The 17,669-nt window shown below is 51.1% G+C and overlaps 1 protein-coding gene across 2 annotated transcripts in view; it reads right to left on the minus strand.

Moving 5' to 3' along the window:
- Positions 1 to 6,600: 6,600 nt before the first annotated feature.
- Positions 6,601 to 17,669, minus strand: part of Hivep3 (human immunodeficiency virus type I enhancer binding protein 3) — a 39,994-nt gene continuing 28,925 nt past the window's right edge. The window contains exons 4-6 of one of the 2 annotated variants that reach the window (XM_013016749.1): positions 13,615 to 13,701; positions 8,953 to 9,872; positions 6,601 to 7,662 (exon numbers count right to left, since the gene is read on the minus strand). In XM_013016749.1, coding sequence (XP_012872203.1) covers positions 6,868 to 7,662; positions 8,953 to 9,872; positions 13,615 to 13,701 — 1,802 coding nt within the window. In that variant the 3' untranslated portion in view covers positions 6,601 to 6,867. Of the gene's footprint in view, positions 7,666 to 8,952; positions 9,873 to 13,614; positions 13,702 to 17,669 lie in introns of both variants that reach the window. The other variant, XM_013016747.1, reaches the window with a different exon arrangement.

A 17,669-nucleotide genomic window follows, 5' to 3' on the forward strand; every position in this document is an offset into this window, starting at 1 on the left:
CTCTTAAGAATCTCTGCAGACAGAGGCTTGGTGGCCGAGTGACATGCAGGTGACTGCTAACTGGGTGTTAGGCCAATCACTGGGTATTAAGTCACAGTCACAGCCAGGAAGGGCAGGTGGCTGATCTGACAGAATTCACATGTCCTCTCCATTGTCTTCAGTCCTGGAAAATGCGGTCAGGCCTGAGACATAGGGACCCAATGTGGCTTGCTGGAGAGAGTCCCATCTGGACTGTGGATGGTAGAAGCTGTGTGATTTGAGACCCAGAATATGCTGGAATTAGGGTGAGGCTGGAGGGTGAGGGAGGATCTCGGCTCTTTGGAAGGTTGCTGTGGAACCAGCCTCAGGTTGTAGTCCTCTTGCTTTCACTGTCTGGAGCTGTATTCTCTAAACAATGGGGACAGTAAATCATCTTGCTTAGTTGTAGAAAGGAGTACAAAATTTGGATTCAGGGTCCAGGTACATCCTGTGTTCTTCTACTCTGGGCCTGTGTAACTCCACTGGCCTTCTGGCCTGGTTTGAGATTCGGGCTTTCCCCAGGACATGCTTCATTTGTGACTCAGCATCGTCTATACCCCATGATTCTAAGACTGGCCGCCATCTTTGCAGCCTTCCTATGGCTTTCTCAGGACCATTTCTCAGGACCACTCCTGTAAAAATTTAGTCCTTCTGAGGCTAACACCATCTATCCATCACTGACATCCGCTCATGTCCTGGCCCAATTCTGAGAAGTCCTAACCTTGTATGATGGTCATTCGGGCTGTTTCCAAACACTCCCATTCTCCTCCATTAACTTGCCCATGTGACTTTCTTGGGGTGGGGTAGGGGTGAAATGTGAATGGAAGGGATATTTGTTCTTGGTGCTGAGTTCTTCTCTCTGCTTCTCCCCTTCTCTCCCTCCCCCGCCCCCTCTCTCTCATAGGTACACAGAAATGGAGCCACTCTCACTCTAGGTATTCCATGTCTGGGATGAGAACATGAAGGAACGAAGTTCCCCTGACCTTCAGCTACCCAGTGTGTGGCTTGATGGTTTCTGCAGTTCGCCCTGACTGATATGCCAGGTCTCTATCTCCCGCCATCATTGGAGATGACATTACCTGCCATCTGGATGACCTTCTCAGAGATTTGATGCTTTCTTCCTGACCTCTGTATCTCTATCTCTTGCTGTTCAGTCTTCCTTCACAACTGACTGAATCGTGTATGTGTATGTATGTGCGTGTGTGCATGTTTGTGTGTGTATGCTGCTCTCAAGGTTTGAATTCAGGGCCTGGCACTGTCTCTTAGACTTTTTTTGCTTAAGGCTGGTGCTCAACCACTTGAGATATGGCTCCACTTAAAGCTTTTGGGAGTTAAGAGTCTCATAAACTTTCCTGCCTGTGCTGGCTTCTAACTTTGATTCTCAGATCTCAGCCTCCTGAGTAGGTAGGATTACAGGTGTGAGCCACAGGCACCTGGCTTGTCTTACTCTTGAGAGAGCTCACAGTCTGCATCCCTGTCCTGTAATCAAGACCTTCCTCCACCTCAACCACCCCGCTTGCTTCCTTCTCAGCCCACAGATGCAGCAACCCTCCGCTTCATTCTCTTCATTTACAATATTATCCCTGCTATACCCACTGTCCTTCTGTGCCATGGGCTCAGAACCTCCCTCTGGGTGAATCTGACTTGACTGTCTGCCTCTCTGTTCTTGTGGTCTGGATGTTGACCACTGCTAGAGAAACTGAAGAGCAGATGGAGGCTGCAGCCCAAGTGCTAAGCAGGATGCCTGCCTCATCTCCTGGGGGTGGAAGGCATGCTATTGTTCCCCATCATGTCTTCTCTAGTCTCTCCATCGTTACCTGCATCTCTGGGAGCATCCTTGTCATCAGATATGCTGACTTTGCCTCCCCTACATCCCCCCAATTTAGGGAGATTGACCTTGCCTCTTTGGCCATACCAACCTTAATACTCAGCCTCTGCTCTCCAGTCCTCTCTCCCCAAGACTCCACAGCCCTCCAGCAATTGCCCAGCAGCCCTTCCAGTGCCCTAGGCCTCTAATCCTCAGCTACCACCCTCCACCCACCATTTATCCAGAACTCAGAGATGGCCCTGCTAGGGGAGCCCAGAATGGTACTGGGCTAGCTTACCTTTAGATCCTTAGCACTGAACTTCTGGGATCCCCTTGTGATATCCTCCCGTCCTGGGCCAGCATGAGGACCTGGAAGGTCCCTGAGACTCTGACTCCATGTGGACTAGATTGTTGGTTTTCTCCTGCCAAACCATTTACACTCCTGCAATAGGGTGACAGCCCATGACCTGCCGGGATTGGAGCTCTCAAAGGTGGATGGTGTCTCTTGCTCACTGCTGTAGTGAACCATGGTGCTTAGTAGTGGAGGCCGAAGCTGGGGACCTGTATTCTCTACCCCTGCAAACAGCATCCTGTGCAAAGGTGGCAGTGGCTGAAACAATTTGCTGAAGGCTCTGTTAGCTTCCCTTATGCACATCTCATTTAAACCTCATCATTCCCTTCCAGGTGAGGAAAAAGAGTGATTAGGTGATCTGCCGAAGGGCACACAGGAACCCCTTTCATCCTACAGTTGTGTTCCGTGGTGACTCCCAAGTTTGTCCTATCATAATCTTCAGAATCTGTGTGTATGACTTTGTGACCGTTTCTAACAGCAGACCTAGCAACTGAATGCAGGCTGTGCTTACAGGGCAATAGCGTGCCAAGCTTCAGGAATTATTGCTGAGAATCCCTGTCCGTGTGACTATGGCCTTGTAACTTCCCCTCTCTGGGCCTGATCACACTGAAAATGAACACTTGGAGTACCAAACTCCCTCCTCTACCCAATCTGACCTTCTACAATCCTCAAGAAAAACCACAAGCCAGGCAGACAAGACTCTGTTGGGACTTTCAAATTTATTCCAACGTGCTCTTTTTTTTAAAAAATATCCTCAGGCTGAACACTCAGCCAGAGCTGTAATAAAGGCAATTATTATACTTGTAAAAAGCTCTCATTCACAGTACGGATGTAATTTACAACAAAGGTCACACACATCAATACTGAGCATTTTTTTTTTAAACCTTTTGTACATGAGACTCTGTGCTTTAGACCAGCATGGATTTTGTTGTTGTTTTTTTTTTTTCTTTTATCTTTTGCACTGATATACACCATACCAACATGGCAAGATGCAAGGGTAGGAACTGGAGTTTAAATAAAATTACAGGCAAAACTACCCATCCCAGTGCGGTGGCTGTACACACGTATCTACAGTACGGAGTTTGGAATGTATTGCCATTTAGGAACATAAAAACTTTCTACAGACAATTTCACATACAGAATACATACAACTTTTAGAAAAGAAAAAAAGGCAAATATTTATCTTACAGAGAGCATGTATCTTACAAATTTCTTTTTACTTCCTTTTCTTTTTCCTTGAGCCCTAGATTTATAAAGTGATCCTAAGTGCTGGAGCAGGTTGTTAATGGAAACAGTGCCTTTGGCAACTTTCTCCCTTGGGCAACACAGATCTGTCTCCAAGGAGGGAGGGCAGCTCAGCCAAAACTTTCACTTAAAAAAAAAAAAAGATTTGTCTGGCTGGGTGCTTGTGGTTCACGCCTGTAATCCCAGTTACTCAGGAGGCTGGGATCTGAGTATCGTGGTTCAAAGCCAGCCAGGGCAGAAAAGTCTATGAGACTCTTATCTCCTATCAACCACCAAGAAGCCAGAAGTGGAGCTGTGGCTCAAGTGGTAGAGTGCCAGCCTTGAGTGATAAAGCTAAGGGACAGTGTGCCCAAGCCCTGAATTCAAACCCCAGTATCATCCCACAAAGATTTGTCTGGAGCAAGCATTAGAAAGAACATCAACTCAGATAAATTGCTAAATTGCTTGTTCCAAGGAGCCGGGTAGGAATGGAGCAGTGCCTGGGGGGGGGGGGGGGGGGGCTGCAGTTTCTGCCTGTCCGGCCCTTGCTGGGTAAAGTGAGGTCTGGCTGGCCAATAAGGAGAGATCTTGGGGGGGGGGAGTGTGTGTGTGAGGGACCTAGAAACACATTTTTATTTCCTGAAATTTTCCAACGGAGGAAGGCAGAAACCTCTGAGCCTGGGAGACGGACTTCTGGCAGTTTGCTCTGTCAGGACCGCGGCAGGTCTTGTGTCTGGGAGCAGCGTGCAAGCTATGATGGGGGACAAGAAGGAGGAAGGGGCTGACAACTGGAGTGACTGTGAAGCTGTCCAATACAACAGGAACCTCAAAGGCAGAGCTGGGGAGAAGGGGCTTGGGACCGTCAACAGAAGGCAGGATTTGGCTTGAGGCCTCTGCAAATTGCCAACTGCCAAATCTAAGGACCCAAGCTCCTCTGTGCCAAGGAATGGCTATTTATCCACTGAGCTGGGGTCTACATCCACACGTCAGCATGGATTCCTATACTTCCACAGGGGTAGGGACCGGAGGATCAGGGTGATTGGGAACAGACTGGAGACCCAGAGGGCATGTGTGAAGTGAGCTGTTCCAAACTGGGAAGGTATGCTGTGGCCTGGGGCCTTGTGTCATCAGATTGGGCAGAGAACTTTAGCAGAGGGGATCAGAGCTAGCCTGGTGTGCCATTGATTTGCTCCCTCTGGGTACTGGTTAGAGCAGCACTCTTTGGTACTCCTGTCCCTGTCATGGAGAAACAGGTCTCACCAATAGCTATGCCATGTTACAAGGATAGCAAGGAAGGGGATCTTGGTGGGCAGAGGGCAAAGTCCAGAGGGGTGACATCCAAGAGAGCTAGGAAGGGTTGGAGTCTTATGGGACATCCTGAAGGTTCAGGGCTAGCACAGCAATCTGAGGCAGGAAGATCTTGCCCTGGAAGACTCCGCCTGGGTGGAAGTGATGCTCTTTATCCAGCTCCACAGCCTCAGCTTTGAAATCTCCAATGTGTGGAGTCTGTGGATTAGGAATGAAAGTCACAAGGGAGCATCCTAGCCTCTGGCCTGGCTATGACCGGGACTGAGGCTCCTATCACTTCCTGCCAGGCCCAAAATGAGCCAGTCTGGTCTAGGCTGGGCTCCCTAGCTTCTCCCAGGTGGGCAGGAGACCTAAGATTGAGTCAAGCATTAGGAGTGCCTGGCTAGCCTATCCACATCCCTCTCCCCACCCCGCCCCCAGCACCTAGGAACACAGTGAACTCTGAGAGGCCTTGCCTAACTGAACATGCCCCTACCTTAGCTGGGAGCAAGATAAGGAATGAACTAGGTAGTTTGCTGGCCGGTGGACCAGGTTGGGGTACCCACTCCACGGGGCCTAAGTAGGGAAAGGCTCTAAACTAGCACAAGGTGCTCAAGGTATTTGAATCTTCCCTACGTGACAGCTTGGCTGAGGAGCTTCACCAGCTCAGAAGCCTTTGGCTGAGCCTTCCTTACATACGGTCTAGCTGAGGTCCAGGAGTAGCCAGAGAGGTCCCTGCTTTGGATCCAGCCTGGGTGACACATGACCATGAGTCCTGCACTTTCCCCCCTTATAGAAATCAAAGAGAATCATTTCTGAAAGGCGGTTGTAGGGGTGGTGGTAGTGGTAGTGGGGAACCCATCTCTCCTAGGTGGAAAAAGGAACCACAGACATTAGTACACAGCAGTGCCTGCTTTTACATTTAATTATATAGGCTAATATGCCAGAGGTGAAATCAACTTGAAATTTATGTTTCTGGTCATATTACTTTCCTTATAAAGCAAGGTTTTGATCCAGAATGCAGAGAAAAATTCAAATGACTTAGGACAGGCTACAAATCCTTTAGGTTAAGAATATCTGAAAAGGTTGGAGAAACAACCAAATATAATATTCTATGTTTAGATTTGTGATACATATCTATCTGTGCACGCACACACACACACACACACACACACACACACACACACACGCGCGCGCAATGTAATCCAACCAGGAAAGAAGTAGTATGTCTCTTGTACTCCAGGGCCATAGTGAAGCAACACTCAAACCTCAGGCTCAGCCACTCAGCCTTGTAGATAGCTTGAGCGTACGGAGTGGCCTGTGGACAGGGCCAGAAGAGAGAGGTGAGAGTCAGGTGTATGGGGACCAGGCTATAGAGGTCAGGTCCCTTTGCCAGCCCAGAGGCAGGTGGAGAGTGGACAGGAGGGGCCAGGGTTAGGGTGGCTTGCTCACTTATCCTATGTGGGGATGGATTCACAACTCAGACTACCTAGGTATCTGAGAAGCTTGGGCAAACCAACCAGCAACTACCTTCCATGTGCTCCTATTATTTTTGTACTTGGAAATCCTAGCAAAAGAAATGTTGGTTCTTTTTCTTACAAAGAATAAAAGAAACAGAGAAGGTAATTTGGGGATGGGCATCTGTGTCCCTCTGACTGAGTTCATTGGCCCTTCTGCTAACCAGGGAGAAGTAGCCACTAGCTAGAGGGCAGGTCTAATGGCCATACATAGGAACTAGACATCTGTGTATAGGAATGCTTGCTTTTGAATTTAATTGTATATATTTTGAAAGTTTCCTTTATTTTTCTTCTCCCTAAGCAAACAGCTGCCTTTTGCCAGCCTTTACATGGAGAATGCCTGAGGGCTGCTGGCTGCATTGGGGACTACAAGGAAGCCACCACAGCCTTTCCCCAGGGGACAGATGCTTCACAACCTCAAAATCCTCATGGGTCTCTCTCTCTCTCTTAGATGTATGTGTGTGATTTTTCTTTTCAAGCAACAAAAGGTCTAGAAAAAGGCACAGGTAACTGCATACATGGAAGATATAACAGATGGAGGGCTGAGCAGAAGCCACATAGACGGATGGACAGATGGGAAGGGAGCCCATGGGAGCAAGGTGACTCGAGGAAGTTGGATGGAAAACGTCTGTTGCCAAGCACTGGAAGCGGTTGGAGAGAGGCTAAGTGCTCAGGGGGCCTCTGTCCTCTGGCGGGGGTGGAGGTACCCTGGGCCCCCCACTACCTGGGGGCTCAGGGGAATCTTGCCTGGTCCTGGGTTCCCCAGAGAGGTTTCTCCTCCGGGCTGTGAAGCGAGCAGAGGCATCTGCCAGGCAGCCCATGGAGCTGCTGCGGTCCAGTGGTGGAGAGGCAGAGTCTGCGGGGTTGGCCAATATGGGCAGTGACTCCAAGTGAGGACTCCAAGACTGGGCCACTTGGTGGCCCTGGGGTAGCTGTGGGGTGCAGGGGCTGTGTATGGGCATGGGATCTGAGGGTGACTCAGCCCTACGGGGCTCCCAGTCAGGAGGTCTTCCAGGGCCTCTTCCCATCTTCTCCTTCTCCTTGGGGTCATCTCTGCTCTCCAGCTCCGAGGAGAGGGTGAACTTGGAAACCTTAGCCACAGGGGACACGGAGGCTGATGAGCTTCCGGTGGGGCTCCAGCGTCCTCGCTCCTGGGCCTCCCGGGCCCCTGTCAGGTCACTGCCACCTCCTGAGAAGCCACTGACCCAGGCTGTGGAGGGCCCTGGCAGCAGGGCAGGGTGGATCCCTGGGCGGGCCTGCACCATCTGGATCCCACCAATGGGAATCAAGGGGCACGGGGCTCGGGACAGGTGCTGGGAGTGCAGAGGCAGGTGGCTGAAGATGTTCTCTGTCTGAGCTGGGCTGTGGCTGTGGAAGTCATGGGGCACCAAGAAGGGTTGGGAGGAGAAAGGATGAGCAGGACCAGGTGAGCAGGATGCACTTGGAGACTCAGCCTTCTGCTAGGGTCAAAAAACAAAATTAAAAAGGAGAGTGTTACACACCAGCCAGGTGGAGAAGTGAGGCATCGAGGCTGGACTAGCCAGAGACCCCTGAACGAAGCTGCTGGAGATGGCCCAGACATCTCACCTCTCTGTGCATGGTACTGCCTGATGCCCATCTTGCGCCATCTGATGACCATGAGCACACTCCAGTCCCATAGTCTTCAAGCCCCCCGCCAGAACATCTGCAGGAGGGGTTCTGGCCCTGGCCTGGCCCTTTATCTTTAATCTGCTGCCTCTCCTATTACTAAAATGGTCTGGACCCAACTTTCCCCTTGTACATGTGTCAGTTCCCTCCCATCCAAGGATCCTGACCTTCTTCCACCAAGAATGTGCATGGGATCCCATATCAACCATCAGGAAACATTCCTTGAAGCTGTGTGCCAGTGGCTCATCCTTGTAATCCTAGCTACTTGGAAGGCTAAAGCCCACCAGGAGGATGGAAATTCCAGGTCAGCCTGGGCAGAAAAATTTATGAGACTCCATCTCAATGGAAAGATGCTGTGTGTGTGTGTATGTGTGTGTCTATGTGTGTGTTTGTGTGTGCTCAGCTATAGTAAGACAAAAATAGGTAGATTATAGAACAAGGAGGTACCCAGGAAGGAAGTGAGACCTTATCAAAATTAACCAGCGTACAGAAGGGATGAAGGCATGGCTCAGTGGTCGATCTCCTGCCAACAAGCAGGGTGGGGATGGAAAAGATGGGAACTAGTTCAATAGTTCTGCCCACAGCCAAGGCTGTCCTATTTGTTAGGGGGTAGAGCCCCAAGCTCATGAACTAAAGAGACCATGCCTGTTGCTTCAGGGGGTGCAACAAAATGAAATCAGAGCCAGGTGCCAGCTGCTCCAGCTTGTAATCCTAGCTACCCAGGAAGCTGAGACTGGAGGATTGTGGTTCAAATCCAGCACAGGCAGAAAAGTCTGTCGAACTTCATCTCTAATTAATCAGCAAAATGCCAGACTAGAGGTGTGGCTCAAGTAGTAGAGTACCAGATGAGCAAGCAAGCTGAGCAAATGTGAGGCTCTGAGTCTAAGCCTTGGTACTGACATTGAAAGAAAAAAAAAAGTTGGCTTAAGGCACAGGGTGTGGAGCCTTGCACAGTAGAGTCCCAAGAAATGTTTGTTAGTTGATCAGTGACCACTGAGCTGGCAGAACCCCCCCCCCCATTTCAGATGTGAAGCTCTTGTGAGAACCTGCAACCCTCTCTACACCCACTCCACCCTGGGAGGGACACGACAGCAACTCACCCACGTGGAGACGCAGGTCTCCGGGTTTCTGCCGAGAAGCTTGTGAGGTAGGAGTGCAGGCTGAAAGAGAGCCCGCGGAGCTGGCCCCAAGCCTGGGCCACGCCTGCTGGCTGAGGGGCTGCTCGGCACAGACAGAGCCCACTTCTCTGGCAGCGCTGACCATGGTGGTGACTCAGCCTGATCTGGAGACCATCTCCTGGTGGGTGAGTATCTGGGGGTGCCTGGGTCTATGGCACCCTCGAGTCTGGGGGGCAGATGTGCTCGAAGGAAGGGGGGGCGTAGAGTGGGAGAAGACAAATCCAGTCTTGGGGACCCACAAGGAGGAGGGCCCTTGTCCCTTCCTGGGCCCACTGGGGGTCCAGGCGTGCTTGTAACTGAAGTCTGCAGTTCTGGTGAACATCTCTGGGGAGACGAGTCGATTTTGGTGAGTGAGTGTTTGCGAGTGAGCGGTGGCTGGCTGCCTACTTCTTTGCTTGGGGACCACGACCTTGGAGGGGACACAGTCTTGGAGCTCAAAGCTGAGCCTGTATCTTTTTCCCCAGGACCCAGCGGGGCTAGTCCCAGCCGAGAAAGGCCTGGGATGCTCTGGCTGGATGTGGAGCAACTGCTGGCTGTCAAGTTTTCAGCTTCTGAGACGGAGCTGTCTCTGGTGGCCTTGTTATCAGAGGTGGCATCGGAGGCCGGAGGGCCCTGAGCAGGTGAGGAATCTTCCTGCAGTGTGGCTGGCAGGCCCAGTGGGGGAGCCTCTGAGGATGGCCTGGATGACTCCTCCTCGCTTTCCTCCTCATCCTCCTCCTCGTCTTCATCCAGATCTGCATCTGAGTCCAAGTCTGAGTCCTCCAGGTCTGAAAACTGGTGCTCCTCCACAGCCTCGGAGCCCTCTCGCCCTTCTGAGTCCTGGAACATGTCATCACTGGTTCCTGAGGGGAGAATGCAGGACATCCAAGGTCACAGTCCGCCCCTGCGGGGCCGCTCTGACCCCACACTGCCAGTTCCCTTGTCTGCCAATGAGGCAAAATGCCACAGAGATGGCAGATGACCAAGTGACACAAGAGACAGAACATGTTGTGCATAATGGTGAGCAACGATTACCTTCTGTTGGGAATGTGTATGTTCAATTCTGAGGGCTTTAGGGCTATTAGTTCACACTGTACCCAAGGAATCCTGGGAAGTTGGTTATGTTTTTATCTTCATATAATAAATGAGCAAAACAGGTAAGACAAATAAACTAACTTGTCCGGGTAAACTACTCCTACAGCTGGGACCGAACCATAGTAAGTAAGGCACCCTTCTTAAGCCCAGGGCTGGTGTCTCGTGCCTTGTCATCTTAGCTACTCAGGAGGCTGAGCAGTTCAAAGTCAGCCTGGGCAGATAAATCTATGAGATTCCTATATTCAATTGATTAGCAAAAGCCAGAAGTGGAGTATGGATTAAGTAGAAGAGTGCCAGCTTTGAGCAAAAAAGCCTCATGAGCATGAGGTTCTGAGTTCAAGCCCTTGAAAGACAGCTTTCTTGTTTTTACCAATATGTCAGTCCATGAGCCAGCTAGGATATCGTTCTGTGTCTCAGGCTCCCCTTTTATCAAATGAATGGGAGTCAACACTCATATAGCTATGAAGAGAGTCATAATTCATATGCTAGGAGGAGAAAAGGCAGGTCTGGCACATACTAAGGGCCCAAATAATGATAATTGCTATGTGTCTATTCAGGCTGACATCTATTGTTCTGGGACAGAGCACGCTGGCCAGTCTTGCAGACAGAACTGTGGTCAGTTTAAACACATGGCTGCCATGGTGACCAGGCTGCCACTGGCTGGTACAACAGCGTTTGGCAGGTGGCAGAGTCTAGCCTCTGTGGGTGGCATGGCAAAGCTGGCCTCAGGCTACAGGGCAGGGTGCCACCCTTGCACTCTTACCCTGAGGAGTCACTGCCTTTTAAAAGCCTGGGCTACTCCCAGCAAGGAGGGAACAGCTCTGAAATGCCAGCTTTCTGGTCTGGCATTTCATAAGGTGGCTTCCACCAGCTGGGTCACCTTTGCCAGTCTTCTTAGGTCATCTCTGAGATTGGTAGCATTTTGGATGTTGGGGAGTGCTCTGCTAATGTCTGGCCCACCTGGCAGGCTCTGAAGGGTTCGGCTACTACATCGTGAGATTGCTGGGATCCCATGTGTCATGCCCACAGACTGTGGGCTGGTGACAGGTGGGTAGAACCATCAGTCATCCCCATGGAGAGGACACAAAGCAGCACTGTAGGCACTACAGAAGAGCACCACTAGACCTAAGCATCTGGAGTACCCAAGCATCTCCGTCACATCCAGCTGCCCTGGGCCCAGCATCAGTGCTTGCTTAGAATAATCACATGCAGCAGTAAGATGTCTAAAACGGTAAAAAAAACTATGGGGTGGAGCAGGAGCTGGTGGGCAAAGGGGAGGGCTACAAGGCCCAGGGCAGGTTCTCGTAGCAGCTGGAGGCAGAAGTACAAGGGGAAAAGTTTTGCAGTCTGGCCACAGGCATTAATCTCTTGGGCTGGGACTTTGGCTGGAGTCTGTCTGTTGTAGCCCCAAGAAGTCACCGAACCCTGTCCTCACTCACGTAAGGTGAAACCCTGGAACAGAGAAAGATGGAGGACACAACCAAGATCGTCCAGCAAGCCCTCACCTAAGTCAGAGCTAAGCTTCACAACTCTTGTGTTATTACATGGATAATTTAAAAATGATTCTTATCATTCTAGAAGCAGAAAATGGTCTGGGTTTGAGTCCCTTCTCCTAGTGACAACTCCCTTTTGCTTTGTGCTCCACTTCTTCTCTGTAAATTGGGGGCAGGGGTAAGCCATGGCTATCATCATCTCCAGCCTCCCCTCCCCCAGCCCACAGGCAGGTAGCTGTGGGTAGCACTGAGCTTCTTGCAGATAAGGGTTGGTAAGGAACAGTGGAACCAGCACCACCTGATACTCACCAGCCACTAAAATTCCTCTTTAATGATGAGAAAGCTGAGACCTAGAGGGAGTGGTCTGGACATCCAGTATATGAATGACACACCAAGAGTCTCCAGTCCAGGGCATGCTTCATCAGATCCTTCCACCTTCCTGCCCCCATTCCAAGATCCCTGCTGGGATCTAAGAGATTCCCTGGCTTGTTGGCCACTTCTCATTCCTGATGCCCCACAAGGAGCTTCCAGGCAGTTGCTGAGATCAAGGCCAATGCTCAACAAGAGAACTGGCTGCTACAAATTCAGGGACCTGGGACCAGGATGGGGAACCTCAGAAGGAAGCATGGATAGGTGCCATTTCTGGGACTTGCCACACGGTGGCACTGGTGTGCAACCTCATCTGCCTGGGTAGGATTGGTGAGGTGTACATGAAGGGCGATGTTTTTGGCTGTTCCCTCTGGGCCCTCTTCTCTCCCCCCTCCCCCATCTCATACACCAGCTCTTGATGTCACAACTTGAGTCTTCCTCAGTGGGGAAGTGTCAACATCATCCTTCTAGTCTTTTAGGCCATAAATCTCAGATCATCTTTGGCTTATTTCCCACTCATCCCTTCTCCTCTGTGATGTGACAGCAGGGCCCATGGTGCTGCCTCAGAATGTATCTAGAATCTGATCATTTCTCACCTGCACCGTGCCCACGTGGTCTGCATCCACACAGACATGTGCTTGGCCTGGCCTACTGTCTTCCTGCGCCCCCTGCAGGCTGTTCCCTGTGCATGGCCAGAGTCGGACGTCAGAGGATGGCACCTGCACTGCCTGCTTCATGTTTGTGGACAGAGAAGTTTGCCCTTATCCCTCAGGGTCCCAGCTCAGGTGTCACTTTCCTCTGCTTGAAACGCGGCAGGGTCTGTAAATGGCCTGACGTTCGTTTTTGATAAGTATGGCAACCCCGACATTATGGTTTGGGGAAGAGTCATTTTATTATATTCTAAAAAAGTGACTTAATGGGCATCATGGTTCATGCCTGTAATCCCAGAACTCAGCATTTAACTCTTCTATTAGACTGAAAATGCATTCCTAATCATAAAAAAACAGAAATAGAATAATGTATGTACCATACTACACCATACCAGTCCCCCACCCCACATTTTTTTTTTTGTCACATTCTAAGTCCTAAGTCTGATTTCAGAGAATTATGGTCAAAAGTTTGTCACTACACTTGATGCTGGGGATGGGCAGTGATCAGCCAGATACTTTAGCTTTCCCCCATAGCTTGCCTGCTTTGAGATTGGTTCTAATCTGCCTGTAGTGCAGGGATGGGCCTGTGGGATCTGGATTTGGCTTTCTTGGAACTCTCCCACCTTCAGAGTCCTATGTGTGAGGCCCATGTGAGAGCAGGGGACCCACAGAGTCTGACACATAGTAGGTACTACGTGTTGTCTGTAATTACACATGGGTTCACTCATTATGCATTCTCTGTGCTGCTCCGGCATGGTAGGCTGTGGTGCCCAACAGCCATCCTGCACAGCACAGGGGGCATTCTGGTAGTATAATCTTTGTCTGCCAGTGATCGGGAAAGCTGGAGGGGAGAATGGGGGGAAGGTGAGCAGCAATCGAGAGGAGGGCAGAGGAAAGGAGGAGGAGAAGGGGAAAGGCAGAGGTCAGTGGCCTGGTAAGCGAGGAGGAAGGGAGGGGAAAGGCATGAAGGCAGAGAGAGGAGGCCTAGAGTTTCTTACCTTCTCCGGCTTCCAGCTCCTCCAGCACCCCTGTCTCTTGGCACTTTTTGCTGTGGGCTTTCGACTTCATGTGCTTAGTCAGATTCCCTGGAAAGAAATAAGACCAGACTCAGCTCAGTGACAGGGCAGGGGCCAGCCAGGGAAGGTGGGAGCTCAGGGAGGCAGCTCTGGGCTGGAGGCCCATGACTTCTCAGACCGGTCAAGGCACTGCCACCTGCAGGGGCCGGGCAGAGGCCAGGTGCTCCTCTACCCCAGTAATCAGGCACAGCCTTGCAGCCAGAGCTGTGGATAAGGTGGAATGCAGGGGCTGGGATGGAGAGGCTATGGGACCGTGAGGGGACGGAAGGTATGACAAGAACATGAGATGCTGGTTAAAAAGCAAAAGAAAATAAAAAAAAATCCCCAAACAAAAAACCAAACACCTATTTCCTGCTTCTGATTTAAGTCTGTGTCCAGGTACTGGTGACATGATTCCAGTAGGATTATTGGCCATGTCAAGTGCTGGGGTGACATGAGGCTCTCACTGACCAGTATGGCAGGTAGGGACTAAGTGACCCTCTGGCTCTAGCTGTTTCTTATGAGGGAGGGAACGCAGGGCTTGGGCACTGTCCCTTCGTTTTTTTGTTTAGGTCTGGCTCCCTGCTATTTGAGCCACAGCTCTGCTTCTGCCTTTTGAGTAGTTAATTGGAGATAAGAGTTTCACAGCCTTTCCTGCCAAGGCTGACTTCAAACCAGGATCCTCAGATGTCAGCTTTCTGAGTACCTTGGATTACAGATATGAGCCACTGGTGTCCAGCTGAGGCCACGTCTAAGTAACCCATCGAGCTGAACCTTAGGGTCTGGAAGAAGAACCAGGGCAGACTTACTCTTAGGAATGAAGGAGACAGAGGGAAATGCTGTTGGTCACACATGGGGGCCAAAGGCTGAGGCTCAAGTCCACCTTCCCCAGACTGTTCAGGATGCTCCTTTGGGCCCAGCAGCCACTCCCAAATTGAGCTCTGAAGACCATTGCCTTTCCATACGGTCAATGACATAATAAGCCGTAAGTTCCCAGAGTCAGGGGCTTTTTGTCTCATGAGTCTTACTAATTGGGAGGTTTGAATGGATGAATGGAGGAGGGAAGAATGGAAAGAAGAAAAGGCTATTGGAATGGATGTATAGACAGATTAGTAGATGGAAGAATGGGTAAGTGAGTAGAAGAAATAGGATGTGGAAGAAGAATAGGAAGAAGATCTATGGCAGTAGAAAGGCAGATGAATAGACAAATGAGGTATTTGAATAGGTAAGAAAATAAGTGGAGGGAAGGATGGAACGTAAGTCAGTACACACAGCGCAGGGAGGGCTGCATGAGTAGGAGAATGCTGGTTGATGAGATGAATGGATGCCTTTCTATAAAATGCATGTGAGGCAAGACAAGAGGACAACAAAACAAGAGGCTGCAGGGGAGGATGGATAAGTGGGAGGATAAGTGGAGACCAGGAGAGGAACAGACAGGGTAAGAGAATCAACAGGAAGAGAAATGACTGGGAAGATGGCTCTATGAGAGGCGGGCGGGGAGGGATGGTGGGTGGGTGAGCAGAGGTGGAGCCCATGGCTGTACCATAGGGTGCTTCTTCCATCATTCTGACAAACATTTGAGACAGAGGGGGAGCGTAAGCTGGGCTTCTCTATGGCAGGGAGGATGAGAGAGGAGCCATCTCCTTTCTTCTCTTCCAAGCTCCTAGTCTGTGACTCTGTCCTCAGCTTGGTCTTCTCCTGCAACTAGACAGAAACCTGCTGTTCTTTTCCTGGCCAGGGAAGTTGTCTCTTTTCCAGTCTGGTGAGCCTCCATCCTCACTGCTCTGAGCAGGCAAAGCCTGAGCAAGCAGTCAGGAGGTGGGGAAAGACAGCAGGGAATGGAAGACGTCTGAGTTATCCTAGGCCACAGGGGACATGCACACTGCTCATTCTGGCAGTTGCTTCATTTCCTACCCACATTTTACTTGTGTCTCTATTCAACCATACTAAATACATACAGAGGACGTATGGTAGCCCTGGGGGGAAATGCTATTATGGAAGAGAGAATTGAGGAACCTTGTAGAACTTGTTATTCCACTCCCTCTTGACAGAGGCACATGTCCTCTGCTACCCTAATTCTGGGCCCAGGGGCTGATGACTGTAGTGGACAAGTTCCCTGGCTGTCCTGGATACTGGTAGGTATCCTATTAGCCATCATGGTGAACCATGGAACCCAGAATCACCATTTAGACCCGCGTCTCAGGATCTCAGAGTCTGACTTCTTCAGGTGATGGGAAGATGGAACAGGATGATTCAGGGGCCTGAGGGCCTCAGTGTAGGCTGGGCTCTGACACTGCCAGCTGGGAAGTCATGAACAAGTTTCTCACCCTACCGAGCTTGTTTCCAGAAGGATAAATCATACTCACCTTAGAGGAACACTGAGAAGATCTGAAGATATTAACATATGTGGTAGCAGGGTGTGGCTGGCACAGAGTGGATCCTCCCCCAGACCCTGTGAGAATCACTCTTTAGGGGCTTAAAGGACTCCACCACACGTTGTATACTGTGCTGGTATGGATAAGAGAGGTGCCCAGATGATGCCTGTGATTGGACGGCTTTACTTTTTAGCCTGGGCTTCAGAGGCTCTCAGAAGAAGGCAGGAGGGGCCCCCCTACTGAAGGCCTGCCCCTCCCCTGAATGACCCCTTAGGGGGCTGTGGGAAGGAGGCAAAGTTGGAGGTGATGTTGCATGTCATAGCAGCAGTAGACACCAGGTAAACCACCCAGCATGTTGCCTGGATTCCTCCAAGCCTTCCTCTCCTCAGCCTGTCTCCTCCATAGACAGGGAAAAGCCTAGCAAATTGCCACAGGCCCAACCTGGCCACCATTCCCCTGCCAGCTTACCAAGCAGAGCCCTCTGCTTCTCACCATCACCCACGCCTCCCACTGAAAGCCAGACAGCCCTGAAGTGGAGGAAGAGAGGCAAGTGGATGAAAGTATCTCTGAAAGAAAGAGGGTGCTACGAAGAGCACCAATCAAGGGCCCTGTCTCCTCTGGTGTCCTCCCTGCCCTCCCTCCTCCCCCACCCCACCCCACCCCAGCCTGATGAATATGTCTGCCCGCAGATGCCATCTCTGTCCTCCAAGGAGATTGCACAAGGGCCCATACACGGCACTGCCTCTCCATGAACCCTGGGAACTATCTGAGAAGAGGAAAAGGACCCTTCATGGGCTGGCTGCCCCATGTCTCCCATCCCCACCCATCACCCACTGAGAACCTCCTCAGGTAGCTCCCAGAGCCTGAACTGCCACCTCCACATCTGACGGAGACAAGACACAGACAGGCAGACAGAGACAGACAGGAAGGGCTCCAGGTCCAACCAGGCTCAGCTTCAGAGCTCACACAGCCTGGTCCAGGCCAGAACTTAAGGGTGAAAGGAGTGATAGGTAGAGATGACCTGGGGATAGGCAGACAGCCCCTGGGAGGAGAGGAGGTGGCTCATGTTACCAGAGCTGGTGGCCAACAGGTCCCAGAGCTTGCGATAAAACACAGCCCCAGGGAGAGCCAAGGGCTCCAGGTCCTGTCCCCTCGTCACCAGAGGGGCTTCTTTGCTTCCATCTGCTGCCACCCACCAGCCCCCTCAGTGCTGGGCACAGAGTGAGATGTCACTGGCTCCTGTGATCTTTTGGCAGGCTCAGGCGGCACAGTGGAGGATGAAGTTGGCATGCTCCTAATCACTAGCCGAGAGCAGAGCTCCTCTTTCTTCAGGAGAATCTCCCCTACTCCCCCCACCTTTCTGGAAATGCAGAGAACCCCCTCTCCTAAGCCCCTCTGGGCTCAGATCCTACACTCTGGATCCTCTCAGCTCTGTGGGTGACTCAGAGAGACCGTGACCCTGAGCAGGGACTTCAGGCAGCTGGGCAGGACTTCTAAGGAAGGCATCCCGGGACAGTAGGTGCTCCACAGGCATCTCTCTGCCTTGGCAGAGGAACTGAGTTGGCAGAAGGACTTGCTGGGATCTCAGTGGGGGGGGGGAACAGCTTTCCCGTGACACAACCG

This window comes from Dipodomys ordii, unplaced genomic scaffold, assembly GCF_000151885.1.
Source record: "Dipodomys ordii isolate 6190 unplaced genomic scaffold, Dord_2.0 Scaffold33, whole genome shotgun sequence".
NCBI classification, from domain to species: Eukaryota; Metazoa; Chordata; class Mammalia; order Rodentia; family Heteromyidae; genus Dipodomys; species Dipodomys ordii.